General features: G+C 44.1%; 2 protein-coding genes across 2 annotated transcripts in view; one reads left to right on the top strand and one right to left on the bottom strand.

Moving 5' to 3' along the window:
• The first annotated feature begins 26 nt into the window (after window positions 1-26).
• WDR3 (WD repeat domain 3) lies at window positions 27-25,926 on the top strand. The gene is made up of 27 exons (XM_084757929.1): window positions 27-116; window positions 3,012-3,213; window positions 3,967-4,176; window positions 5,474-5,592; window positions 6,607-6,685; window positions 7,970-8,065; window positions 8,899-9,009; window positions 9,192-9,293; window positions 10,201-10,298; window positions 11,142-11,246; window positions 12,216-12,446; window positions 13,947-14,040; window positions 15,824-15,925; window positions 17,221-17,306; window positions 17,432-17,567; window positions 18,274-18,330; window positions 19,093-19,193; window positions 19,300-19,411; window positions 19,913-20,047; window positions 20,252-20,302; window positions 20,703-20,768; window positions 21,034-21,126; window positions 21,321-21,368; window positions 21,967-22,010; window positions 23,817-23,945; window positions 24,908-25,001; window positions 25,231-25,926. Exons 2-27 carry the CDS (start codon window positions 3,043-3,045, stop codon window positions 25,384-25,386), a joined length of 2,826 nt encoding a protein of 941 aa, XP_084614055.1. The 5' UTR covers window positions 27-116; window positions 3,012-3,042; the 3' UTR covers window positions 25,387-25,926.
• SPAG17 (sperm associated antigen 17) overlaps window positions 20,775-27,744 on the bottom strand; it is a 209,574-nt gene continuing 202,604 nt past the window's right edge. Inside the window, exon 49 of the mRNA XM_084757928.1 lies at window positions 20,775-21,076. The gene's annotated coding sequence lies outside the window, so the exon portion shown is untranslated. The remainder of the gene's footprint in view (window positions 21,077-27,744) is intronic.

Below are 27,744 nucleotides of genomic sequence, written 5' to 3'. Positions count from 1 at the left end.
AGCGTCACTTCCGCCTAGAAGGTAAGGGGAACGCCGGGCGGAAGAAGCGCCTAACCGGACCGGAAGGGGCAGGTCCCGCGGGTAGTGCTGTCTGCTGGATCCTCGTGGAGGGTGAGGTGAGTGTTCCTGGGTGTTTAGGGATTGCGGGGCGCGGTTCTCCGCGCTGTGGTGCTCTGGGGTGGGCCGACGCGGCTGAGGATTCCGCGCTGTGGGCACCAAGCAGGCCGAGGGGAGCCCCGTTGCGGCCGTCGTCTGCAGCGGCTGTCCCCGTGCTAGAGAGCGCAAGGCCGCCGGAACTGCGCGCGTGTGATGTGAGGGGTGGTGTGTGTGTGTGGTGTATGTGTGTGTGGTGTGTGTGTGTGAGACAGATGTGCAACTGAAACTTAGCAGGGCAGACGAGGGAATAATTTGAGAATGACAGGGTCCCAGGAAGGAAAACAAGAGAAGTTATTTGAGAAATCAGCAGTTAGGTTAAAGTAACTGGGTCCTTATGGACCCCTGCGTTTGGCCAACTTGCTTAGCTCTTTAAAACCCCGTGGTAGGGGCAGTGCATTTGAAAACAGTAAGTTGAGTGTTACTGTGATTTCGGATGAAAACCATGGAGGTGGAGGTGCTAGGTAGAACACTAGTGCTCACTGGTGACGAGCTGGAAATGAAAGTGCTGCCAAGAGTAACCTGGATAGTATTCACAGAAACGAGGAGCCGGCAGCCATAGACAGGAGAGAAGGGCTAGCGTGGCGATTAAAAGCAGGAAATTTGGAGTTAGATCGCCTGTATAGGAGCCTGGCTTTGATGCTTGCTGGTTAGCTTTGAGCTAGTTCAGCTCGGTTTTCCATCCTTGTTTGTAAAATGGAGATAAGAATAAGTGCCTCTTCTATTCTCGAAGAGTTTTTTTAATGCACACATTTGCAACGTACGAGACACTTTTCTAGTGTTTGCTTTGGCTAATGCAGTTACTGTATACAGTTCAAGAACTGCATGTGTTATGTATGCACAATGCACACTATATCGTTTATTGTACCTTAAGCACTCTTTAAGCCCTGCTGCTATAATTTCAAACAACAACAACAAAAAACAAAACAAATAAAAAACGAGTCTAAGGTTACTAGAAAGTTTTAAACCTTAATAGCTAGGGAGATTGTTTTGTTGCTGTTGTAGTTTCGGTTTTGTTTTTTTCGAGACAGGGTTTCTCTGTGTAGCCCTGGCTGTCCTGGGCTTGCTTTGTGGACTAGGTTGGCCTCGAACTCACAGAGATCCTCCTGCCTCTGCCAGCCGGAGTGCTGGGATTCCAGGTGTGGGCCACCAAGCCTGACTGAGAGATTGTTTTAGAGTAAAACAGTACGGGGGTTTAGGAAGTGAGGTAGTCATGCAAGGTGTTGAAGAGGGCGTGAGCTGTGAAGGCTTGGAGCTCTGTTCATGGATCTGGACAGAACTGAAAATAGAGATGTGGAAGTCCCTGACCCTCCATGTGCTGTGTGGACTCTACTGAAAACACTGCAGAAGGGACTCGAGAAGAGCGTCTGATGAGCATCATTATTAGTTAGGCTGGAGGAGTAAAAATAATTACAAAAGAATTTAATTCTTTTTTGAGATAGGGTGATATGGTGTTTTTTTTTTTGTTTTTTTGTTTTTGTTTTTTTGAGATACGGCGATATGGTCATATATAGCCGATTGTTAAGTTTACAGGGTGACTTACTGAGCTCCGTATGTAGCTGAGGGTGACCCTGAAGCTCTGAGACCCAGTCTCTGCCTTCCCAGTGCTGAGATTAAAGACGTGCAGCACCACACTTGGTTTATTTAGCACCAGCAATCACACCCAGGAACTCTAGTGTGCTAGGCAAGCCTAGCTACATGCCCAGCCCTTTCCTTTATCCTATTGGTTTAGTCTAGGTTCCCATGAGGGAAAAAAAAATGTAGCCAGATTTATAGTATAACCGATAAAACTGTTCAGTCTCAGCCTACCAGTTTCAGGGTGAGAACTTGGAGCGTGGTGGACAGGGTAAAAGACAATCGTGTGGCTGCGATGAGACTTTTATGTTAGATATTCATGAAGCGATCGTGACAAAGGACACAGTTTAAGACTCCAGGTGTGGGGGATTGTATATTAAGGTCAGTTATTTACTCAAAGCTTAAGAAATCACAAGTTGCATGCTGTTGTATGTACATATGCATACGTTTATCGTGTGTATGTGGAGGAGGGTGTGTGTTTGTAGAGTTGACATGGAGTGTCTTTCTTAGTTACCCTGTGATTTATTTCTTGAGACACACAATGGCCCAGCCTTTGCTTGGCTTGGGCCTGGAACCCCTGACTAGGGGAAACAAGGCAATGAAGAAAAGACAGACACACAGACACACATACAGAAAAGTTGAGCTCGGATTTGTTTAGAGAAGCTGCCATGCCCTCCCACCCCTACCCCCACCCCTGAAACTCAATGTGTTTATTATATACAGTTGAACAGAAGGGAAGGTTATTGCATACAGCTGAACAAAGAGACAGGTTATTGCCTACAGATAACAAGGAGGCAGGTTTGGCCAATAGGGGAGCAGTCTTCAAGCAGTAAACGTGGGACAAGAAATATTGGTGAACATTGGTGAACCTTTTCTGGAACACTGTAAACATTCCCAATTGGACCAGAGGACAGTGTTGCCACTCTCATGGGTATGAGGCACTGAGGTCCTTGTCATGGCTGCACACTTGTCAACAGGACATGTTCGCTCAGCACTTCCTCTGATCCACACACAGCGTCTCTGAACTTGGAGTTCATGGATTCAGCTAGGCTGGCCCTGCCAGTGAGCTCCAGGGATCTGTCCATCTCTGCCTTCCCAGTGCTGGGATCCTATACCCATTTCTGTGTACCTGCCCTTTTGTGTGTGTGCTAGGGGTCATGCTTATGTACCAAGCATTTTATCATCTGAGCCAGGTCACATGCTTTTGACCACAGAAAAACTAGTTTGTGCTTAGCTTTCCAGAACCAATGTACTACAAGACTGATTTTTGTCTATCCACACAGCTTGCCTTCCTGTGCCCTCAGGCATCCTAACATGGGCCTTACCAAGCAGTACCTCCGCTATGTGCCTAGTGCTGTCTTTGGCTTGATTGGCAGCCAAAAGGGTAACATTGTTTTTGTGACACTTCGTGGTGAGAAAGGACGCTATGTGGCAGTACCCGCCTGTGAACACGTTTTTGTCTGGGACTTAAGGAAAGGCGAGAAGGTGAGTCGGACAGGTGACGCTGCTTCTTGGAGGGATGAGATTACTTCCCTTTGCTTCTAGACAGCTGGCACCAGATTCTGCTGTGTTCTGCAAATCACAGCCGAACAGGAGCTTGCTCCTTAGATGCCTGTCTGTGTAAATGTCCACAGGTCACTGTAGCCGTTTGTTTCTACTTTTGTCTACCAGTTCTACTTTTCAAAAGTTCTGCTAGTTTTCAGAGCCACTTATAGAGCCTTAGGGTTCAGAAAGGCCTGTCGCACTGCTGTGTTGTGGAGTCTTCTTCTTAAACATACTGACAAGACCCAGCAGTCGCAGAGCTCCCCTTTGACTATGACGGAAGCTGCTGCTTTTGCTAATGAGCACATAGAGATTTGAATCATCCCTGTGTACTGGGTGACACCTAAGAGGTGACATGATGTGGATATCTACATACGATGAAACCACTCGTGCTGAAGTGCCATGAGTTTGAGTTTAAGCAAGGATGGGTTTATATCCCTTTATCAAAAGTCACTAGGATAAAAGTTTGGTAACTTGATTCGTTGCCTGGATACCTTGCATGTACATGCCAGTGTCAGGCTTGAGAGGAAATGGTTACCTTTGAGGATCCATTGTCTTTGCTTGTAGAATTGTATCGTTGCGTGTCAGTGAGTGGAGATTTGGGGGACTGGCTGTTAGCTGAGATCATCCCCACCCTAGTGGTGTCTTGATACTTGCCTCACTCTTCTGCATTGGTTTTTATTTTTATGATTTCAGATCCTTATCCTTCAGGGGCTTAAACAAGAAGTCACTTGCTTGTGTCCTTCCCCAGATGGGCTGCATCTAGCTGTTGGCTATGAGGATGGAGCCATCCGAATCTTCAGCCTCCTCAGCGGGGAAGGAAACATAACCTTCAATGGACACAAAGCAGCTGTCACCAGCTTAAAGTACGATCAGCTAGGAGGCCGACTGGCTTCTGGGTCCAAGGTGAGCTTCAGACACGGGTGTCCAGAGTTGCCTTTTTACTCGTACGTAGGAGCAGGCTATTCACATAAATTGTTCTGTTAAACTGGATTCCCAGTGTTCACGCTAGTAGTAGTAAAATTCTACGTTTGGGAGAAATAGAGTAAGGAAGATGGGAGCATGTGAGGGGGACGCTCTGTTTGTTTCCTGTTATGTTCTCTGATAAAAGTCTGTAAGGAAAGAATAAAACAGAGATCCTGTGGAATCTGTCACTGTGGAAGAGCGGCCCCAAACTGTAAAGCAAGCCAGGCTGGAAAGGGAGATGGTGGTGATTTGCCAGTGAGTATGTAAAATGAGTATCTTTCCTGTGTTTTAGAGGTTAACGAGCTAGAGCCAGGCATTCTGGTGCACAGCTTTCATCCCAGCACTCAGGAGGCAGGGCACCTGCACATGTGTGTGAGTGAGGCCAGTCAGCCAGGCTGTGCCCTCCAAGAATACACAGTGAGTCCCTCTCGCAAAGAAAAAACAAAGTAAAGAAAAAAAAGCATTGTTTTACCAGCACTAGAGAAGGAGCCTTAAGCTATTTGCAATTGTAACTATTGGGAGAAAAAAATTATTTTTCTTCGATACACTGGGTGTATTAACCAGGCTTCAGGCAAGGCCATGCTCAGGGGCAGTTCTATAGATAGATGTAATGTCAGGATTGTTATAATGCTATGAATCTAAAACTGTAAAATCAACCATACTCTTTAAACCAAGAACTTCAAACTAGTACTTATTTGTACTAAGAGAAAGGCACAAAGATTTATGCATGTGGGTTTTCAGTTTTGTATATTTATACTAACAGCAAATTGGAAATGACCTACATGTGTAAAATATACAATTTACATTATGCTAGAAATCAGAGTACAGCAGAATTAACTGCCCGATGAATTGAATAACAAGACAGTTTCAACAAGCTGAGTACCTAGCATGGACTGCTTTCCACTTTGTTTTGGTTGGTGTTCTGATGTGGCGTCTCGGTGGACTGTCCAGCTGGCCTCCCGAGTGGCCGGTGTTACAAGGCTGTCTACCACACCTACAGAGCTCTGCTTTCTAGTGAGGGAATGGCCTGCAGAGCTCATGCATGTGCGACTAGAACAGTGTAAAGCCATATCCCCACCCATTACTCTTGCAGGAAAGGGCAGGCTGCTGGCAAACTCCTCCAAGTTATACAGGAAGGCATATTGCCTTTGTAGTGATTGAGGCCCACTGTTTGTCAAGCTCGGCCTTTGGTGGTTAGAAAAATGTTTTTTCTTGTGTTTTTACTTTATCCCTCAAGGATACAGATGTTATTATTTGGGATGTGATCAATGAAAGTGGCCTCTACCGTCTAAAGGGACACAAGGATGCTGTCACACAAGTTCTGTTCCTCCGAGAAAGGAATCTGCTCGTTACAAGGTAAAGGCCCGAGTCTCGGGCTTTGAAGGGGAGCTGGCATCACTGCTTGTTGCTCGCTGCTGTGCTCGTGCTTGTGTGTGTCGGTGTGCTTCTCTCAGGCTGCCAGCTTCTCCCCTTTCCGCCTGTCAGATGCTAGAGTTATGCAGGGAGTTGAGTTATAGCATGTTGAAAATTTCCTTTCTGATTCTCCTATAGAGTGACTGTTTATCTTCTTGATCCATAGAAGTCAGGAAAACAGAATGCCACGCTGTGTGTTTAGTAGCCTGCCTTTTGAGGAAAATGTGCTTCATAGGTCTATTGAACATCTGTTAGGTTGACCCATTTGAAAATTGTATTTTTGTTATGTCAAACTGATCAAATACTATCCGTTTCATATGGTTCAACCTAATATGACCACTGTCTGTAAGGCATTCACTTAGGGAAGATTAAGATGATAAGGTTTGTCAGGCAGTAATTCGAGGAGACATGGTAGTGGCTCAGGAAAGTTGGTTTTGGTTGACAAGGGGTAGAGAGACAGCGTGTACTAGAGGAGTAAATAGGTTTTGAGAATGATGCAAGAAAAGGCTAGCTTTTATTCTGTGGAAAAAAACTGATTCAGTAAACTCTAAAAATAAGTTACCTCAGCGACATGTGGCAAGAAGCCAGCAGTGGGCACAGAGGCCACATGTGGAGGATGCAGGTCAGAGGGCACCTCAGGGCTTCCAGGCGGGGGTCAGGAGTCATGCTCTGGAGAGCACACAGTGAGTGTTTTCCGTGTGGAAAAGCGGATGACATGGGTAACAAGGAGATGGGAGCTCTGGCATTCCCATGTTGGGGAGCATGTGTAGGAGTGACGCTGGTTTTCATGGTGGAGCGGCCACACAGAGAACTGCTGCTCTGTGCTTACCACCACACTTGGATAGAATGGCTTCCAGCGTTACTGCTCTATTATTCTAAACTGGCACATGACGTACTCACATCCTACTAGTTTAATGGTTCTTCCTAGTGAGATTCTTTTCCTGGTCTCTCCTTTAGCGGGAAAGATACTCTGGTAAAGTGGTGGGACCTTGACAACCAGCACTGCTTCAAAACAATGGTCGGCCACCGAACTGAGGTATGTGCTGGGCGTGGGCTCCAGAAGAGAATGGCAATGGTGGCTGGTCCTCCAGCCTTCCTGGTTCTTTATGCTGTTCATACTGATCTGTGCCGTGCCTTGTGAGACAGTGGGGCTGGCTGGGAGGAAGCGGTGCCCCCATTGGAATGGTGGCAGCCTCTGTGGTCCCATACACATTAGCCCTGGATGGCGTATACCCTTTGAGGTCATTTCATTAGACTTACCTATGTCTGTTGTATTAGTAAGGATTCTCTAGGGGAACAGAACATACAGAATGAGCCTGTATATACATATAGAAAGGGAGTTATTAATTTACAGGCTGTGGTCCTCCTTGCCCAACAATGGCTGTCTACCAGTGGAAGGTCCAAGAATCCCCTAGCTGTTCAATCCAGCAAGCTGGGATGTCACAGCTGGTCTCCATAGACACCGGGATCCTGAAGAAGTGGACTCTAATGCTAGTGAAGAAATGGACTTGCTAGAGAGAGCCAGAGCCGGCAGGCACAGAGAGAGCTAGCTTCCTTCTTTCATTTCTTTATGTAGGCTGCCAGCAGAAGGTGTGGCCAGATTAAATGTCTGTCTATCTTCCCCCTCAAAATTGAGGGGTGACATTTTCCCACCTCAAAGATCCCGATTAGAAGTGGGTCTCTCCACTTCAAATGATTTAGTTAAGAAAATACATGCCTCACAGGTATACCCAATCATTTGAGTTTCAGTTAATCCCAGATGTAGTCAAGTTGACTACCAAGAATAGCCATCACAACTGTAGAGATGTTTAATGATGCTATGTGTTCAGTGCTTTTCACAGTAAGATATATACAGCAAAAGGGTAGTTTTATGTTAACCTGGACAAGATTTATTCAGCCAAGTCCAGGATCTCTTTTATATAGCTTTGCCTCCCTTTACATGATGTATTTAAAAACATACTTGTAATACTGACAGGGACAGTGGTTCTGTGAAAATTGACTGCAAACAGTATTGCCTTGTCTCCACTGTTTAGTTTTTGGATGCTAATGGCTGAGAATCATGCAGTAGACATTAATAAGGCTCCTTTTATTTGCCAGACCCAAGTATGGATGGTACTGAGCATTTGTGATGAGTATCTATTATCTCAACAGGACAGTAAGAAAGTAGAGAAATCCTGAGTGGCATGCGAGGCCAGGCCCCTCTGGAAAGTGCTTCTTTCTGTTAGTGACTTTTGAAAGAATTACCTTAATACACGTTTTTTTGTAGAATTGAAGTGCCAGAGAAACTTCATCAGAGTGAATGTACACTTTTGTATTCTAGGTGTGGGGCTTGGTTCTGGTTTCAGAAGAAAAGCGACTAATCACTGGAGCTGCAGACAGTGAGCTGAGAGCCTGGGACATCGCCTATCTGCAGGAGGTAATCCCTGTGTTCAGATATGGCCAAGCGCATGTTTTCACAGTTCATCATCCTTTTGACTTAGAGTCAGATTTGTAACAGAAGGAGTTCTTACCTTGATGACCTGCAACTTCTAAACAAAGACCTCACATTGTGCACTCAGTATCCTGGTTTATTTGCACTGGAACGAGAAGATGCAGGCCTATAGCTTCTGTTAACAGTGTTGTTTAGGTGGTGGCCTCTTAGCCTTTTGTTCCTGGGCCTTTGGGCATATGTGGGTGGTCTATAGAGGACTGTCCCTTCAAATAACATCTATGTAGGATCCATGCAGTTTTGTACACAGGTTGTACAGTGAGTCTCAATGTGTGTGTGTGTGTGTGTGTGTGTGTGTGTGTGTGTGTGTGTGTGTAGGGTGATTGTAAACGTTTGTTTTAGCTGGAATACAGAGTACATAGCCATCTAGGCAGCAGCCATGTGTAGTTAGACTGTAACACACCTCACACTGCCTCTGCCAGTAGCAATACCCGTGGGATTCTTTCTCTCTAGAATGTCTTTTTTCCTACAAAGAGAAAATCTTGAAGTAAAGTAAGAGTTGAGCCATGATTTTTTTCTGCTATTATCTATCATATATAGTCCTCATACTATGGGAAATCCATGAGGTAGTATAATGAAGACTTTTGTTGTATATGATGCCAGTTTCTAGTAAGTTCTGACACTTGCCCTGACATTGAAGAAGTTTATCAGAGGTCACCAGTTAAGATGTAAGTGGTTATAGGAGAGACTTCTAAGTCATTGGGGTTAAAAATCATCCCCTGAGACATTTTAACTTTTATTCTTCCATCTTTATAAAATAGATTGATGACCCAGAAGAACCAGAGCCCAAGAAGATCAGAGAGTGTCCTGGAATACAGGATGCACCTGAAGTGGAGGATGGCATCCTTGAGGCGGACGAAGCGTCTGAGGATGTAATCTACTTTGTTCCTTCTGCTGGGCTGGATAGTAGGGCAGGGAAGAGTGGATTCTAGGATAAGCATCTCCAGTGATCATTTTAGGGAGTGTTTTGTCTCCTGCATTTATTAAACTCGAGTTTTTCAGAGGTTTACAAGAGCAGACGTTTAACCTCCGTGTTCCCTTGCCTCCTCTGTAGCGCATCCTTTCCTGCAGAAAAGCTGGTTCCATAATGCGGGAAGGAAGGGACAGAGTTGTGAACCTCGCCGTGGACAAGACAGGCAGGATTCTTGCTTGCCACGTGAGTACAGGCTGAGAAGACAGTAAGACCATTCCTTTTCAATACTCAGTCTGTCATAATTCAGTGTGTCAGAGTGGACTTTTCTCTTGATTGCGTTAGTATTTCAGAATAAGGTTAAGATTGAGCATTGCTCTTGCAAAGGCCCTGAGATTGGATTCCACTGTCCATGTCGGGTATCCACAGCCACTTGTCACTCCCGTGTGAGGGGATCTGATTAGACATGCTTGGCCTCTGCAGGCACGCGCACACACACACACACACACTCTCTCTCTCTCTCTCTCTCTCTCTCTCTCTCTGATTAGACATGGTTGGCCTCTGCAGGCACGCACACACACACACACACTCTCTCTCTCTCTCTCTCTCTCTCTCTCTCTCTCTCTCTCTCTCTCTGTGTGTGTGTTCTTGTGTGTGTGTGTGTGTGTGTGTGTGTTTATCTCTGTCTCTGTTTCTGTCTCTCTGTCTCTCCTGTCTCTCTCTCTCTCTCTCTCTCTCTCTCTCTCTCTCTCTCTCTCTCTCACACACACACACACACACACACACACACACACACACACACACACACACACTGTACACTTTGGTGTATATTCCTATGGTCTGATGTCCTAGAACAACATTCATTATAACATCACGAAAGTAAGTCCATTCATTGCTACTGACAGCCGTTTGTTGTTTGCTGGCTTTTCCCATAAGTGTAAAGGTGGAGGCTCTGTTTGGCCTTCACAGGGATGCTGAGCAGGAAGTAGGATTTCCACTTTATAGACAGAACAACAGATCCAGAGAGATTGTTTCGTGGTGACCCTGCCAGGAGGGGAGGAGATATAATGTTGCTGTTTACTTCTTACCGACTCTAAGCCAAATTATAAGCTGCCTGACCTAGGCTCACATAGTCTGCTTCTTGCCTTCCTAGGGAACTGATTCTGTGCTAGAAGTATTTTGTATCCTTTCCAAAGCAGAAGTTCAGAAGAAAATGGATAAGAAGCTGAAGAAAGCTAGAAAGAAAGCAAGGTTGGTGGTTTTGTTTTTTTAAGATACTTAATAACAAAACATCCTGGGTAGCCATATATTACAGAAGAACTGTGACTTTTATGGAAAACATTTACTTGGTTACCTATTACAGCTAAAAACTAGAGAATTTGTGGGGTGCCAGTACTACAAGCTTTGACTTTCTAAATCTTACATCTTATTCCAAACACATTTCTGACGCACACAGAAGCAGACTGCAGATCTTTAAAGCCAGGCACACTGGGACTGTGTCTGCCAGTGCTAGGGAATTAGAAACAGGAGACTCTGCAGCCTGCTGGCCAGCCAGGAGCTGAACCGGAGGGCTCCAGGTTTCTTAAGAGACGGTGAGAGGAGCATGGCTGAGGAAGACAGGCATCCTACATGGGTGTCTGGCCTCTACACATAAGCACAACAAGGGAAAAAAGAAAAGAAAGAAATCCGTTAATGTGTGATCTGTCAAATTTAGAAGTGAATTTTAAAGTCTTCTAATGGTAGCAGATGTTTTGAGATGTGTTCTGGCTTACGTGACCAGGTCACACTAACTACAGGTTAACTTGTTGAGAAAGCTGTGGACTGTGAGAATCTCATCAGGAATACTTCATTGTTTGATTTGGATGTGTTTATGGTAGGAGATGTTACAGGCCTGTTGCATTCCAACCTGTTTACTAAGGGTAACGCTTTCAATGGGCTTTACTCTGTTCAGTCAGTTCTCAGGGTAACCCTGGTAGCCAGGCACCTCCCCCAGAATCACTCACTTGTTCGTCCAAGGACCACAGTGTGCATGGTAAGAGTGAGGCCGACCCTGGAACAGTGGTAGCTTAGACTTGAGCTGTGCTTCCTTCTTAGACTGAACTCTGCCAACGGGGAGGAGGACCCTGAAGCCAGTGTCTCAGTGACTGTGCAGGATGAGATCCATCGGGTGGCCAAGGTCAAGACTTCTGCCAAGATCAAGTAAGTGAAGACTGTACTCCCAAGTGTCCTGGCACTGTCATGGCATCTGCCGACATGTGTGTGAATTACATTTGAGGGCGGTGATCATGTCACAAAGCCCACATGTCCGTTTTTTATTATTAACTTTATTGATCAGGCTGCCAGTTAAGGAAACTATATGATCTTTGTTTAGAAGTGTTTTAAATCACACACAGTACAACACAAAACAGAAACAAAATATGTCAAAACTAAGAGCTTGGTCACTGAGATGGTTCGACAGGTGTAAACAAAGGTGCCCGCTGCCAATCCTGACAGCCTGACTTTGGCCCTTGGACCTATAAGGTAGAAGGAGAGAACTGACTCCTTCAAGTTGTCCTCTGACATCCACACTCATGCTGTGGTACACACGCACACGCACATGCACACATACTCTCTCACACACACACACACACTCACACTCTCTCACACACACATTCACACGCTCTCACACACACACACACTCACGCTCTCTCACATACTTTCTCACACAGACACATACACTCTCTTTATCTCTCTTTCTCACACACACACTCTCACACACACACACACACTCACACTCTCTCACACACACATTCACACGCTCTCACACACACACACACTCACACTCTCTCACACACATTCACACGCTCTCACACACACACACTCACGCTCTCTCACATACTTTCTCACACAGACACATACACTCTCTTTATCTCTCTCACACACACACTCTCATACACCCACGCACACTCATTCACTCACTCACTCACACACACTCAAATAAATCTAATGGAAACTGTTAAAGCCTGTGCTCTACTATTACTCAGTACCCAGCACAGCATTCTGTCTAACATTCTGTCTGCACGGGTACACTATAGGTTAGAGCACCGCTAAGCTCCTCTTATAGACAACGTTGACGCCATGAGCCAAGACTGTATGTAGCTGGAATGTTGTGATGCCTTTCCCATGCAGATCCTTTGACCTGATTCATTCACCTCAAGGAGAGCTAAAGGCAGTCTTCCTGCTGCAGAACAACCTGGTGGAACTGTATTCACTCAATGCATCTTTGCCAGCCCCTCAGCCTGTCAGGACATGCAGGATCACCATTGGAGGCCATCGCAGCGATGTGCGCACTCTGTCCTTCAGCTCGGATAACATAGCTGTGCTTTCAGCTGCAGCTGATTCCATTAAGATATGGAACAGGTATGTGAAGTGATGTCTCCTATACCTTTCTCCAGTAAAACTGTCTTTTCTTTGAAGTATTTTTGGTGCTCTTCGTGATTGGCTCTTATCCTTAAAAACCTAAATACAATTCAGTCAGAAGATACAGTTGGTGCATTTTAGCCATTGGTCAGAAATGCTTAAGTCAGAATTTTGGTGTAGGGCTGGTGAGGCTGCTCAGCAGGTAAAGGTACATGGTGCAGAGGACCTGAGTTTGACCCTGGAACCCGCATAGTGCAGAGAGAGAGCTGACTCTTGTAGGTTGTCTTCTGTTCCGATACGGATATGTGCATACTCCTCCCCATGAATGAAATCAACAAGTAAAATTTAAAAATTTACGTTTGGGGTAAACTAAGCTTTTCCTTCACCTGGAGCTTCGGCCCCATGTGGCTAGAGGAAAACACAGTCGTTGCCCTTTGCATTCAAGTGTAATGCCGTCAGAAATCTACACTAACCCCCCTCATTGTTCTCTTTCCTTGCCTGTTTGACCGCTTTCCTTTTCTCTCAGACCTCAAATAATTCAAATACTTTAAAGCTGGTGATGTTGCCTCCTACTTTACTGAAAAACTAGAACCATCCAGAACATTCTATGTGCTCTCATTATCTCTGCTATATCTGTAGTTAGTAATTCTGTATCCATGTAGAGTAAACAGGAAGTATTCAAGGCTGTGGCAGGTAAACAGTGGACTATGTTACAGAAAACTTATGTAATTGGACTATATTAAACATAATAATCAGTAATTATCAGTGTAATATACTACACAAAATCACAGTTACATGTGTTGTTCTTATATAAATATCATCCTAGTAGGTTTACATACATCAGTGTAACCAAAACATGCAAGTACACACAATACAGTGAAAAAAATCTCAACTCCATTATTTTAATAGGACTGTCAATTGTAAGGTCTGTCATTGATCAGAATATTGCTAAGAAGTATGTGACACCATTTGCTGATTGAGGAAGTGTTTACAGCCCTATTAAATGAATCTGTGGGCTGGAGAGAGAGGTCAGCAGTTGAGAACACTGGCTTCTCATTCAGAGGACCTGGGCTCAGTTCCCAGCACCCACAGGGCAATTCACAACCATTTGTTAAGTCCAAATTCCAAGGGATCTGACACCCTCTGCCGGCACTACAGGCATATGGTGCACAGATGTACATGCAGGCTAAATACCCATACACATAAAATAATTATAACAAAATTAATTAGTAAAGATGCCATTTCATCCTGAAACTCTCTTTGCACTCCTAGGCTGTGGAGACTGGGCCGTGTGAGCCTGGCTGACACTTTGCTTTACTCTGTTTTTTGTTAAGGTAGTTTTCCTCGCCAAAGAAATCCAACTTTGGTCCATAACATTTTGCTCCTTAACTAAGATGAATGTGGGTCGACCTCTGTGTGGCTCAGTGCATTGACACGCTGACCTCTAAGGTGGGGAATATGTTCCTGTAGCGTGAGCCCTGTGCCTCTTCTTTCTCGTAGGTCTACTCTGCAGTGCATCCGCACGATGCCGTGTGAATACGCTCTCTGCTCCTTCTTCGTTCCTGGGGATAGGCAGGTGGTCATAGGAACAAAGGTAAAGCGGGGCCTTTTCTACTCAGCGCCTCAAAAGATGCTTGAGAAACTGGATTTTTAGAGCATATTGGCAATTAATATATTAGAGGTAGATAATATTGACTTTTTTGGTGTTTAGAAAGTTTTATAGTTTAAAAAAATCAAACCATATGTTAAATTACAAAGAGGGACATTAATTAAAGTCAATACTGAGGTAACTGCCATCAGCATTTTATGATTATCCTTACATGCATCTTATAAACATGTAATTATGTTTAATTGATAGTAAGATATATTAGTATTGAATAAGAAAACATTACCAGGGTTGACAGAGCATGGTAATATGAAGCCAGGTTGGCCAGGTCTTCAGTCTTAGACTCTCCTAAGTTTGGTGACAGCCATGAACAGACACAGATTTGGATTCAGATTGTCACTCTTACAGAATGCTGCTTCACCTGTGTAGCCATGACAACAGCCCCATCCTAATACTCCGCCACTTAATGCCTTTGCAACCTTTGCAAAACTGCTTTAGTTCTGTTAGACTTGCTTTTCTCAGAGTGCACAATAAACCGGGACTGTCACAACAAAAACAACTAGTGAGAATAAAATGGAATGGGTTTATGGGGTATGCATTTGTCTTGAGACAGGGAATTTCTTTATAGCCCAGGCTGCCTCCCAAGTGTTGTGACTACTCATGTGTCACTATGCTCAGTTGTGGGGTGTTTTGCAAGTGTGTGTCATCTTCATCCCTTGACAAATATGCATCTATTTTTATTAGGGAACCAACATGCCACAGTGGCTGTTTCTTGCCCAGTAAGAAGTATAAAATGTTGGAAAGAGTTTCAGGTCTTGTTGGAAATAACATGTCAATTGAAAGTTTCCTTCATATTTCACCTACCCTCCAAGTGTCCACGGGCTGTTTGTTGTTGGGAAGGTGTTTCGTGTTTTACTTGGAGGATTGCTTGTAAGGCTAATGTGCGGATTCTGGCCTGAATGGTGCAGGGCTATTAGCACATGAATCTTGTGATCCTCATGACATTTCTCAGATGTCTGTTTTATAAAAACAAATTCCTAGAGATGAATTTTGTAACAGTCACAGAGTTGGGAAGAGGCTGGCTTTGGACTTTGGTCCCCTTGCTTCCACTGCCATGCTGTGTAGAAGCTTTTGCCTGTGTCTGTTAAATGCTGACCCCAGGGGCATGACATATACAGACATCTAGGTAAGAGTCATGGGCAAAGTTTTCACTGTCCATGTATTCCAGGAACAAGAAACTAAAACCAATGGGGGAAAGTTAATATATAATCACTTACAGACTTGAGGTCCACTTAATGCATAGATGAAACTTTAAAGGCTAGTAAGTTTCCATTTGAATTGTTTGGATTTGTGGATGGCTGTGGTATTTCCCTTCTGAAGTTGTAGAATCAGTGAAAGCAGTAGAGTCAGGAGCTACAAGGTTGCTCTTTCCATGGCTAATTAAGAAAGCAGTCTCGGGAGGCAGAGGCAGAGGCAGGTGGATCACAGTGAGTTCGAGGCCAGCCTGGTCTGCAAAGTGAGTCCAGGACAGTCAAGGCTACACAGAGAAACCCTGTCTCAAAAAACCAAAAAAACAAAACAAAAAGAAAGCAGTCCAGCTAAGGTTAAATACAAGTTTCAGAGGGGAGCAGTGTGTCTTCATATAAGGAGTACAGACAGTATTTAAACAGGATCCATTTCCTGAGCAGTTGACCCACATTGTTGCTTTTCTAACTGTGTCCATGAACCATGAAGTCTAGATGTGCTCCTTACTGCTCTGTCACTTTTCTAGACAGGAAATCTGCAGCTCTATGACCTGGCTTCTGGCAGTCTCCTGGAGACAATAGCTGCCCATGACGGAGCTTTGTGGTCCATGTCTCTTTCTCCAGATCAGGTAACTGCACTGGGCTTTATAGCTCTGGGCTTCAGCACTCTGGCTGCATTGTCCAGTCCTGCCAAGTTTAGTTGCCTAAGAAAGGCTTCTCTTGTGGTTGCATTAAAGAAAGCTCCCCTGTGTGTATGATCTTTAGATTTCCCAGAGGTATCATCTCACAAACCTCTAATATGAGAGTAGCTGCCCTTGCAGAACTGAGTCTAGTTTTGTGGTTGTTTTGTTTTTTTAAAATATCTATTTCTTTAATGTGAATCAATGTTTTGTCTGTCTGTCTGTCTATGTGAGGGTGTACCCCCTGGAACTGGAGCAACTGACAAGTGCAAGCCGCCATGTGTGTGCTGGGAATTGAACCTAGGTCCTCTGGAAGAGCTGCTAGTGCTCTTAACCATGGAGACATCTCTCTAGTACCAGTATGGCTTATTTTTAAATGGTGGTTTGTGGTACTTACAGAGGATAACAATTTCTTAGCACATTTCCAAGGGTGAAGTACAGTTTTCTGTTCCCCCTTTGGTCCAAAGGTGACTGGGGACACTCTTTAGCAAATATATGTCCTCATGACTCAGTAATAAGCGCTCGCCTTCATAGTGCCTCATCCGCTGGAGAACATCAGACTAATCCTGATGGAGACATTGCTAGTGTTTTGTTTTTATTTTCACAGTGTTTTGGTTTTTATCCAAATATCCTCAATGATAGCAATCTTTTATTCACCTGGGAGAGGGGTATGTATGGAAAAACTACAGCGTTTAGAGTATAAAATACATGTGGCTCTTTTGCTATGAGATAGGGCTGAAGAGACTGCAGCTGATTTTTCTTGATTTGGAAAACAACCATTGCAAAGGTGTTTGAAGCAGGCATGCTGCAGGTGAACACTAGAAACAATGTGTTATTAAACTTATCTTACTGATGTGTAGCAAGTTTGACTTCTGCCCTCTTAGGTGAAACTGAAGAAAGAGGAGGGAAGAAAAGGAGAGAGGGAGGGGGGAGGGAGACGTGAGGGGAGGGAGGAAAGGGAGGGAGGGAGGGAGGAACTCCATCCTATTCCCTAAAGACTCTCCTTAATGATGCTAATAAGAAATGTCCTAGGACATGTGTGAGCGAGTCTCTCAGTGTTAGTCTGTGCTGGCATTCTCAAATGCCGTCTGTGGCAGTGCAAGTAGTACTGAGGGGTAGCCATATTTTTATTAATTCTTGTCATACGCCATTAAGTAAAAAGAGTTTTAGACTATTTTGATGTGTGTACTTAGCAAAGTTTTTGTGCTAAAATAGTTCTTACAGAAGTACCATTTCATTTTCAGCGTGGCTTTGTGACAGGCGGTGCTGATAAAGCAGTCAAGTTCTGGGATTTTGAGTTGGTGACGGATAACAATAGTAGCCAGAAGAGGTGAGCCGGCGTTTGTGTGCGGGTCTAGAGTGGAGTTGAGAGCTGCTGGCTCATGTGCCGCTCTGCGCAGGTTTGGAACTGTGCCTGTGGACTTCTCACGTGTTATTGTTTTCTTGATGCTGTAGGCTTTCTGTGAAGCAGACTCGGACTTTGCAGCTGGATGAGGATGTCCTGTGTGTCAGTTACTCTCCCAATCAGAAGCTGCTGGCTGTGTCCCTGCTGGACTGCACTGTGAAGATATTCTATGTGGACACTTTAAAGGCATGCTGGTTTGGGCTGGGACTGTTCTTTCTGTATGACCTCTAAAATTTGGGGTGATCCCATGTTTTTATTGTCTTTTATTTTGTTATATTTTATATTTTATCTCTTAGAAGCCTGTTCTTTTCTAATGAGAGACAGAGAGTGGATCAGGGTGGGAGGGGAGGTAAGGAAGGAGCAGGAGGATTGGGGGAGGGGAAGCTGTAATCAGGATGTATTATGTGAAAAAAGACTGTTTTCAATAGAAGGAAAAAAGAATTAGGATGATGCCCAGCAACAGTATATTTTAAAAGTATGTTTATCAAAATGTTGTGTCCTAGAGACACGTGTCACCGGACTCAGCAATTTTATTTCTGCTCAAAAGATGTGTAGTAGACCTCTCCGTCCTGCCATAGCTTTAAAGGTACTGCTAGGTCCAGGTGACTGGGTGCTGTACCGGAAGTCTCAGGACTACATAGGGCCTCAGGATAACTTGTGAAAGAACTGTCCCAGAGAGTCCGTCTGACTCTGAGGCGTAGGTTTTGGGGAGCCCTGGCTTCCTTCACTGGGCTTCAGTGTTCTTGGCAAGAACATGTAGGGTCTGCATAGTGGACACAAGCAATCTTAGCAAACAGCCCAGAAATGTGTTCAGTGTTATAAATTTATATTTAGCTCCAGATTGTAGTTTGTAGAGAAATATAACATATTTCTGTTCCTTTTTCATGTTCAGTTTTTTCTCTCACTGTATGGACACAAACTGCCTGTTATATGCATGGACATCTCCCACGTAAGTAGAGTTACCTCTCAGAGTGAGACACTTTTCTCAGTTCGTGGCGTGCTACTTGATTGTACAGCACTTGCATCATTCTGTTTACCTCAGCTTCCTCCAAAAAGTCACACGCCTGTATTACAGTCATAGCACAGTCTAATGTCTCTCAAATACTGCCTAAGTCCTTCTAACTACCCGTTTTGGTTGTGCAAGATTGCTGCCCTAAATTCCGTAATTGGTAGAGCATCTTAAAAGTCATGGCTTTCCAAAGGCACCCTTGGTGTAGGATAAGGCAGGCGATGATTTGAATATTGTAGTATTTTGCTTTGTATGAATACTCTCGGTCTTGGGAGTCAGTTTTTCCATTGTCTCATTATGACTAAAACCGTATATTTGAAGTGTCTCCTTTGTACCCAAAGAGAACGAATGAGATCCTTGTAGTTACAGCCATTTGAGGGAATAGGGATGGGGCGTGGATACTAGGGTAGGTCATAAGCCTTCATGTTCTCCTTACTTTTCCCACTCTCCCCACAAATCCCATCCTAGAGATCAGAATAGTCCTTTTCTTATGTAACTGAGTAAACAGATCGCCTGACATTAAGGCACAGCTCTGTGGCATTCTCCTAGGAAAGGTCAGAGTTCATGCTTACACTTTACAAGCTTTAACAAGCTTGTAAGTCCAAGCACAGGTATTTTGGGTAGAGATGATTTTTCCCCCTATTTTAATAGTTTTAAAGAAATGAGTTTAATTGAACACTAATATTTGTTTCTGTGCCATAGGATGGAGCACTAATAGCAACTGGCTCTGCTGATAGAAATGTGAAAATCTGGGGTCTGGACTTTGGGGACTGCCACAGGTCTCTCTTTGCACATGACGACAGGTGGGTAGAGCCTTCTGAAAGGGTCTACTTACTGTTCTCTTGCCAGCTAGTGTAAGAGTGCTCTAGCTTACTGACCCGGAGCTTCTGGTCTCCCCTCCACTCTCAGTGTGATGTACCTACGCTTTGTACCTAAGTCTCACCTCTTCTTCACCGCTGGGAAGGACCACAGGATCAAGCAGTGGGACGCAGACAAGTTTGAACACATCCAGACGCTGGAGGTAACCCCTTGCCTGCTTTGCTTGATCTGCACTTGCTCAGTTAGGGTTCCTGTTGCTGTGAAGAGACACTGGGACCACGGCAGCTCTTGTAAAGGACAACATTGAATGAGGGCTGGCTTACAGTTCAGAGGTGTAGTCTGTTACCGTCATGGTGGGAAGCATGGTGGTGTGTAGACAGACAGACAGAGCTGAGAGTTCTCTGTCTGTATCCGTAGGCAACAGGAAAAGAACTGAGAGCCACGAGGCCTGGTTTGAACTTCTAGACCCCAAGCCCCACCCCCTAGTTGACACGCGTCCTCCAGTAAGGCTACACCTACTCTAAGAAGGCCACACCTCCTAATGCTGCCATCCCCTATGCATCTATGGGTACCGTTTTTATTCTAGCCTCCACAGTACTTGAAGAGCTTCCTTTAAGAATATTCACTTTGCCCACTAGCATAAGTAGGTAGTAACGATGAATGAGTTAGACTTCCCTGTGTCATTTTGTTTTCCTTTGTCTAGGGACACCACCAGGAAATATGGTGTTTGGCTGTGAGCCCCAGTGGAGACTATGTTGTATCAGCATCTCATGACAAGTCGCTGAGACTCTGGGAGAGAACAAGAGAGCCTCTTATTCTTGAGGAAGAAAGGGAGATGGTAAGGCCTTTAAGTTTGCTTTCATGTCTGCTCCTGCTCAAGTTTTCTGTCCAGTGCTCACAACTTACCCAGGAGGTGTTTCCAAGACCAGTGTCACCTGTCCCAGCCCGACACAGGGGCCACTGGCACTGTGATGCTTTGAAAGCATCCCTCCCGCTGCCCCGTTAGCTCTGTGATAACTCCCATGTGTCTGTCTCTTGGCAGCAAAGGGAAGCAGAGTATGAGGAGAGTGTGGCCAAAGAAGACCAGCCAGCAGTAAGTGATACGGGGATGGGGGAGGGGATGGGGGCGGGGGTTGGTACAGGGATACGGGCGTTCCATCATGTCAAGCACTTGTATGGGAGAGGATTGAGAGTAGATGCCAGAGGCGTTGCTATCTAATGTGAGAATCTACGGAACATCTTAGTTATATACCTAGTTCTGTGCCTAGCTTAGTGCGCGGATTCTTGTTATTGTGGCTCTTTCTTTTTCAAAGAAACTTTATAAGGAATTATATTTATTTAGCAGGACAAACATCTTATAAACGTTTGCAGGATAATGCTCATGATGGTACAATAAAACATTTGCTATTGTGCCTATCCTCAGTGGGAGATAGTGACTGTGGTGGTTTTATAAGTTGATACCCATTTTGTTCAGGATCTCTTATGTCTGGCAGGTTCCAGGGGAGACTCAAGGTGACAACTACTTCACTGGGAAGAAAACGATTGAAACGGTCAAAGCAGTAAGTTGGCTGATGCTGCATCATTTGTATTGGGATTCTGACTTGTTAGTAAAGCCTTAGCCGCTGAGTCCATGGTATCTTGTCTCCTTTTTACAAATTAGTAATAAAAAAAGATATGGACAACTGTAGATGCTGCATTGCACTCTAACTGCCATGTCTTTATTAATCTGATTTGGGCTCTCATTGGCCAGGCTGCCCTGTTTCTGTGTCTTGGGTTGATGGGTGTGTCCTGGGATGCTCTCTTCCTTTGTCGTCATCTGTGTAGGCTGAGAGAATCATGGAGGCCATCGAGCTGTACCGAGAAGAAACTGCAAAAATGAAAGAACACAGAGCCATTTGTAAAGCAGCAGGGAAAGAGGTGAGCCGGTCTGTCAAGTTACACACTGGGGAGCCCTTACACAAACACTTCCTAAGGAAACTGTCCCACACTTGAGTTAAATAAGGACAGGTGATGAGGGCAGTACGTGCTTGCGCAGCAAGTATTAAAAGAAGTTGCAGAACTGGCAGGATAAAGGCGTCTTTTAATGACTTGGCTTAATAACTTCTTCACAGGTTCCTCTTCCTGTCAACCCCATCCTGATGGCTCATGGCAACATTTCCGTGAGTAGAATGTCTGTTTCTCCTTGTTGCTTCAAGGGTTAACTTCAGAGAGGGAGGGAGGAGGAGAGATTGTGATTTGGGGGTAGGTGCCCTGGGAAGTCCTTTATCTCCAAAAGCCTTTCCTGAATCTCAGTGTCCTTAGAAACAGCTTCCATCTCAAAGGGCTGCTGAGGAAACTCCCGGGGAAGCATCTGGGTGAGACCAGCCTGGTCTTGCCCGTCTGTGCCTCCTTGTGTTCCGCCTCTGGAGAGGTGTTCATTCACGTGGCTCTCATGCACATCTTGGGAGAAACGACTGACCAAACCCATGGTGAAGAAGGGAGGATGTCTGAGAGGATGTGTTTATCTAGGGTTATTTGCGTGTCCCATCCATACAGTAACCTGAGAATATCTTCCCCGTATAGGTATGAGGCAGCCCCAGCTCACAAGGAAGTGTAGTCCATGAAGGACACAGCTAGGCTTGGGTTTAAAGTTAAGCCAACTCCAAAGCTGCACAGCCCCGCCGTCTTAGACCTCTTTCTCCAGAGGGCTGGACTAAGACTAGACTCTGGTGGGAAGCACGCAGGAACCTCACTAATGCTGCTCTCCTTCCTTTGTAGCCCTCAGCATATGTGTTAGAGACCTTTAAAGGGATCAGGTCCAGGTAAGTCCTCATGCACTATTGTAACGTGCCAAGGCAACAGGTATTAAATGTTCAAGTGGGAAATAGAAGTTGGAATTAATAGTTACTTTGCTTTAAATTTTAAATGTCAAAATTTTGGTGGGAAACAATTAATTATAATACATTTTTGAAGTATAAGAAAATAGTAGTCTCCTGAAGTATGAAGGTTATTTGAAAGAACAAGTGTTAAAGGCAATAAAATAGTAAATACTTCAATCAAATACCAACCTGGAAGCTGTTTTGCTGTATGTTTTGTTCCACTTATTTTGTGTGTACACAATAGGAGCCGTATGTTTTAAGTACTACACACTAACTGGGCCACTCAAGCTCCGGAGCTTCACTGTAGAGGTTTGCATCTCACTCCTTTTCACATAGGCCATGAACATTTGCTCACGTTATTGATATTTTTCAAAAACACATCAGATTGTTGAGCAACTTTTGTGGTGCAAGTAATTACTATTGTTTGCTGCATTTTTTATTTTTGCAATTATCAGTAATGACTCAACAAACAAGTTTATAAGGACTCAGGTCCTTATTGAATATTTTCTAATATATTTATATATTATATATGTATTCTGTTATAGTCTGGCTGGTTCGTACAGTGTGGTGGTGTGCATATTAACCTTGCAAAAGCGGACAGGGAGCTTGATGATGGAGGCACAGTAATACATTCCAAGATGGGAGGGTTTGGTTCTGAAGGGTTAGAATTCTTAAACTAGGGAAGAAAGTTCTGATCCAAACTGAAATCCTCTTGCGAGTTCTCACTGGAACTGATGGCCTGACACTGGGTCTAGTTTTAGATGAAGCAAAACGCTGAAAGATCAGTGTGGGCACCACTCATCACCCAGTCGTCACGAGAGACTCACGCCTTGATGTACAGACACACACACCCTCTGCATCCATACACACAGAGCCGTATATGCATGCACGCTCACACACACTGTACACACACAGCCTGTATATGCATGCAAGCTCACACACCCTGTACACACACAGCCTGTATATGCATGCAAGCTCACATACCCTATATACACACAGCCTGTATATGCATGCATACTCACACACCCTGTACACACACAGCCTGTATATGCATGCATACTCACACACCCTGTACACACACACTCTGCATCTGTACACACACAGCCTGTATATGCATGCAAGCTCACACACCCTATATACACACAGCCTGTATATGCATGCAAGCTCACATACCCTATATACACACAGCCTGTATATGCATGCAAACTCACACACCCTGTACACACACAGCCTGTATATGCAGGCAAGCTCACACACCCTATATACACACAGCCTGTATATGCATGCAAACTCACACACCCTGTACACACACACTCTGCATCTGTACACACACAGCCTGTATATGCATGCAAGCTCACACACCCTATATACACACAGCCTGTATATGCATGCAAACTCACACACCCTGTACACACACAGAACACAACATTATAGGATGATAGTGTGCTTGCATGCATTTATATGGTGAGAGAAGCATCATAAAGATGGAATAAATGGAATTAACAGTAAGGCTCAGTGAAGGGTGTTTATCTGCAACACTTAAGATTTTCTTCATTATGTCAGCGATAGAAATACTCTCTAAATGGATGATATTAAGTTTAAAAGACATTTAGAAGTATCATATTGAATGTAGGTGAATATTTAACTCTGAACTGATAGTCTTCTCACATATAAAATCAGGAAGACAATAAAGGGAAAGATGGAGTAATTGGTAGCATTAGGGAACATGACACTGTTTCTCCTCCTCAGTGAACTAGAAGAGGCTCTGCTTGTGCTGCCATTCTCTTACGTCCCAGACGTTCTTAGACTGTTCAATGAATTCATCCAGATGGGCTCTGATGTCGAACTTCTGTGCCGGTGCCTCTTTTTCCTCCTCAGGTAAGGTGTTCTGACAGATGCTGTCTCTTTAGCCAGATTGCTCCAATTCTGGCCTAGCCGAAGCCAGCATTGTTTGGGGATTAACATTTTGTGTGTCATTTTTTGAGACTATTACAAAATAGCTCTTACCTTTGGATGATCATTCTTGTGGAATGACCCTGATGACCCACTTTTAAAAGACACGTGTTGGTGAGACTGTAAGCTGTAGCTCAGGATGCAGGCTAAGGCGATGCTAGGCAGACTGTCCACCAGCCAGGGGACATGGGAATGGAAACTGAGGAACATCCAAGTAGCTAAACAGATATTTGGGGAAATGACTAAGGATTTGGTGACTTGGCCTCATTTTGAGACAGGCTTTTACTGTCATTGCCTGCCTGCCATGCAGCATCTCTGGAAGGCAAGCTGGCCGCAGACTTGCCTGCCTGTTTCTGAAGGCTGAGATTTCACGTGCGTTCCACCACAGCTGGCCTTACTTGGTTTTTTTGAGACAGGATTTAATTCCAGCCCAGGCTGGCCTTGTCTAGCCTGGGCTGGCCAAATTAATATCAGTCTTGCTTAGTGCCAGGATTAGAGTGATGAGCCACGTATTTGGCTTTTCCCATAGGTGCTAGGGATAAACCCCGGGGCCTCCTGCCTGTGTGGTCAGTACCGTAATAACTCAGCAGCCTCCCCATTCCCATGTAGGCAGCATTGTTGACGTCCTGTCTCTAGAGCCTCCCATTGTCACAGCCTCTCTGGCCCTGTGGTAGATTGCTGACGGTTACCAGGTCTAATGTAGCATTTTTCAATCGTGAAACAAAATGGTGGGACACTTAGGGACTGTTGTTTTGTTGGTGGTTTGCTTTGTTGCGTATTCTGTTCCCATAACGGTGAACTGGATCACTCTCTTGTCTCTGTTCACTGTTCCTTCGGGGGACATATAGAGCAGACCCTCTCTTTGCAGCATGACTCCTTTCTTTTAGGATTCACTTTGGCCAGATCACCAGCAACCAGATGCTTGTGCCCGTGATAGAGAAACTGAAGGAAACAACTATTTCAAAAGTCAGGCAAGTCCAGGTAAGTGCCTGTTGCAGATCTGTGCCTAAAGGTACCGTGTGCTCAGCAAAGCCAGACATACACCTGTACTTAGGGGAAACTTTCTGTTGGCATCAGCACAAAGAAAACTTTTAAAACACTATCAACAAATGCCCTTAGCGAGGGAAGGAGGCGGGACAGCACCCACTCAAAGGCTGCTGCATTGACTGAAGTACAAAGAACTCCGTTTACTTCTTGTGTTCTGCTCTAGGATGTTATTGGCTTCAACATGGCAGGTCTCGAATATCTCAAGAGAGAGTGCGAAGCCAAGAGTGAAGTTATGTTTTTCGCTGACGCTACTAGTCACTTGGAAGAGAAGAAGAGAAAACGAAAAAACAGGAGGAAGATGGTTTTAACACTGACTTAGCACTGGAAGGCCGTGTCTTTTCCTGCTTCCCCTCACAGGAATGGGTAGACTAAGCTATAGCGAGTTGGCATCATCTTAAAAATACCGAAAAAGAAGATCATGTTGTTGATCTTGGGGTACAGCCATTAGCCTTAGCCTTGGCTGAGTAAATGCAACATGGCTGAGTTCTGGCTCCCATCTTTTGGATTGGACAGATTTAGTTCAAAAATCTGTTCTTCAGAAATGAGCCTTTAAATTGTATCAAGGAAGAAAAGAATATATTTTCATTGTATATTTGATTCATTGGATTGAAATAGACATTTCAAAAGCGTCTCATATTTATGGCAGATTATTTGTGTTAGAACTTTTCCATTTAAGATAACTGTGTATCATTGTTTTGTAAATGAAGTGCCGTGGACTTCGGGGCTGAAAGGATGATAAGACATCTAAGAGCAGCCTCGTTACGCCATCGCCGGTGGTTGAGTCTGCATATCTGATCATATGCTGTTTTGTACTTTTGGGAATACAAGAGCTTTTTCATTAAAAACCATTTGAAATGTCTTAGTGGCTGTCTGAATAACAGGAGGAGGAGTCTGGGGCAGATATTTGTATGTGTTCATGGTACGGATTTGGGGAAGTAGGGATGCCTAGAAAAAGAGATAAACATAGATACTCCTGGGCCCCTGGCTTTTCTTAATGGGAAATTTCTCAGTTATTAATCTAGATGCCTTGTTATGGTCTAGTAACTGGACTCTAGTTGGATTTTTTTTTCTTTTAATATCTCCTTAAGGACCAGAGAGAAAGCCATACTGTTTGTCTCCCAAAATCTCTAACTAACGGAATCTGTAAATGTCACTTTGTAAAACGATCTGTGGACGTGAAGTCATTCAGGATGAGGGAAGCCTTCAAATGAGTTAATCCTTACAAGAGTGACATAGAGAAATTTACCGGAAATGCAGTATGTGAGCAAGGCAAAGGGTGGAGTGATGTTGGTATAAATACTTACATATAGACATGCAGGAAAGGGCAGTAGTAAAATGTCCCCCCAGAGCCTCAGAAGGAGCCAACTCTGCTACTATTGGTACCTGGAGCTTAACTTTCCGGCCAGCAAGCTATGGGAGAATGACTGTGATGACTTGTAGTGCTTCCTTTAGGAGCCCCAGGAAGTGGACAGGAAGTGTCACTTCATTGCCTTTGTCTCACTCTAATGAGCATAGAGTGGATTTCTCAGAGACTTTATGCTGTGTGACATAGGAACAGAACAGCAGCTCACAGGAATCCTGGGCACTAAATGCTGACAAGGCATTCGATAATAAAGCAATGACACTGCTAATTTGATTTTATTTGTTTATTGATTGATTATATCAGTAACCCTCCTATATACAAATGACAGATGAACTGAGGAAGAAGTCAATGAAATAATGCCTCCAAAATGGCCTCAAATGACACAAAATATCTTGGGAATACTCTAACCAAGCAAGTGAAAGACTTGTATGATAAAAACTTGAAATTATTTAAGATACCAGAAGATGGAAAGATCTCCCATGCTCATGGATCAGTAAGATTAATATGGCAAAAATGGCCATAGTAAAAGCAATCCACACATTAAACGCAATCCCCAACAACATTCAACACAATTTTTCACAAAACCTGAAAGGACAAAAAACAAAGGTAGCTTAAGCAATCCTGAATAATAAAGACTACAGGAAATATACCTGTCCCTGATTTCAGGTTGTACTACAACGCTATAGCAATAACAAAAGCATGGTATCAACATAAAACCAGACACATTGAAACATGGAATTTAATTGAAGACCCAGACATAAATCCATATACCTATGGAACTTTATTTTCTATAAGCTAAAAACATACACTGGAAAAAAAAACCATCTTCAACAGATGGTCCCGGTCAGCCTGGATGTCTGCATGTAGAAGAATCCAAATAGAACCAGCCATACTTAACATACAAAACAGCTCCAAATGGACCAAAACCTCAGTGTAAAGCCAGAGCCTGAACCTGATAGAAGAGAAAGGGAATAGCCTTCAAATCATAACACAGGAGACAACTGTGAGCAGAACACCATTAGCACAGGCTCTAAGATCAACAGTTAGTAAATGGGACCTTGTGACAGAGAAGATTGGGTGTGGAGAAGGACATTGACTATATGACATTCAGACAAAGCAGCAGGCTGCAAAATGAGAAAGATTTGTACTAACTCTACATCCAATAGAGTACCACCATCCAAAATAGATAAATTCAACATCTAGGCAGCAAGAAAAGAACCCAATTGAAAAATGGGGTACAAATCTAAGCACAATCCTCAGTAGTAGAAACTCAAATAACTGAGAAACAAGTACTTGGCATCCTTAGCCATCAGA

The sequence above is a fragment of the Acomys minous genome (genome assembly GCF_964271855.1).
Source record: "Acomys minous genome assembly, chromosome: 14".
Lineage (NCBI taxonomy): Eukaryota > Metazoa > Chordata > Mammalia > Rodentia > Muridae > Acomys > Acomys minous.
The sequence above is the reverse complement of the archived record's forward strand: the minus strand, read 5'-3'. Positions and strand labels throughout refer to the sequence as shown.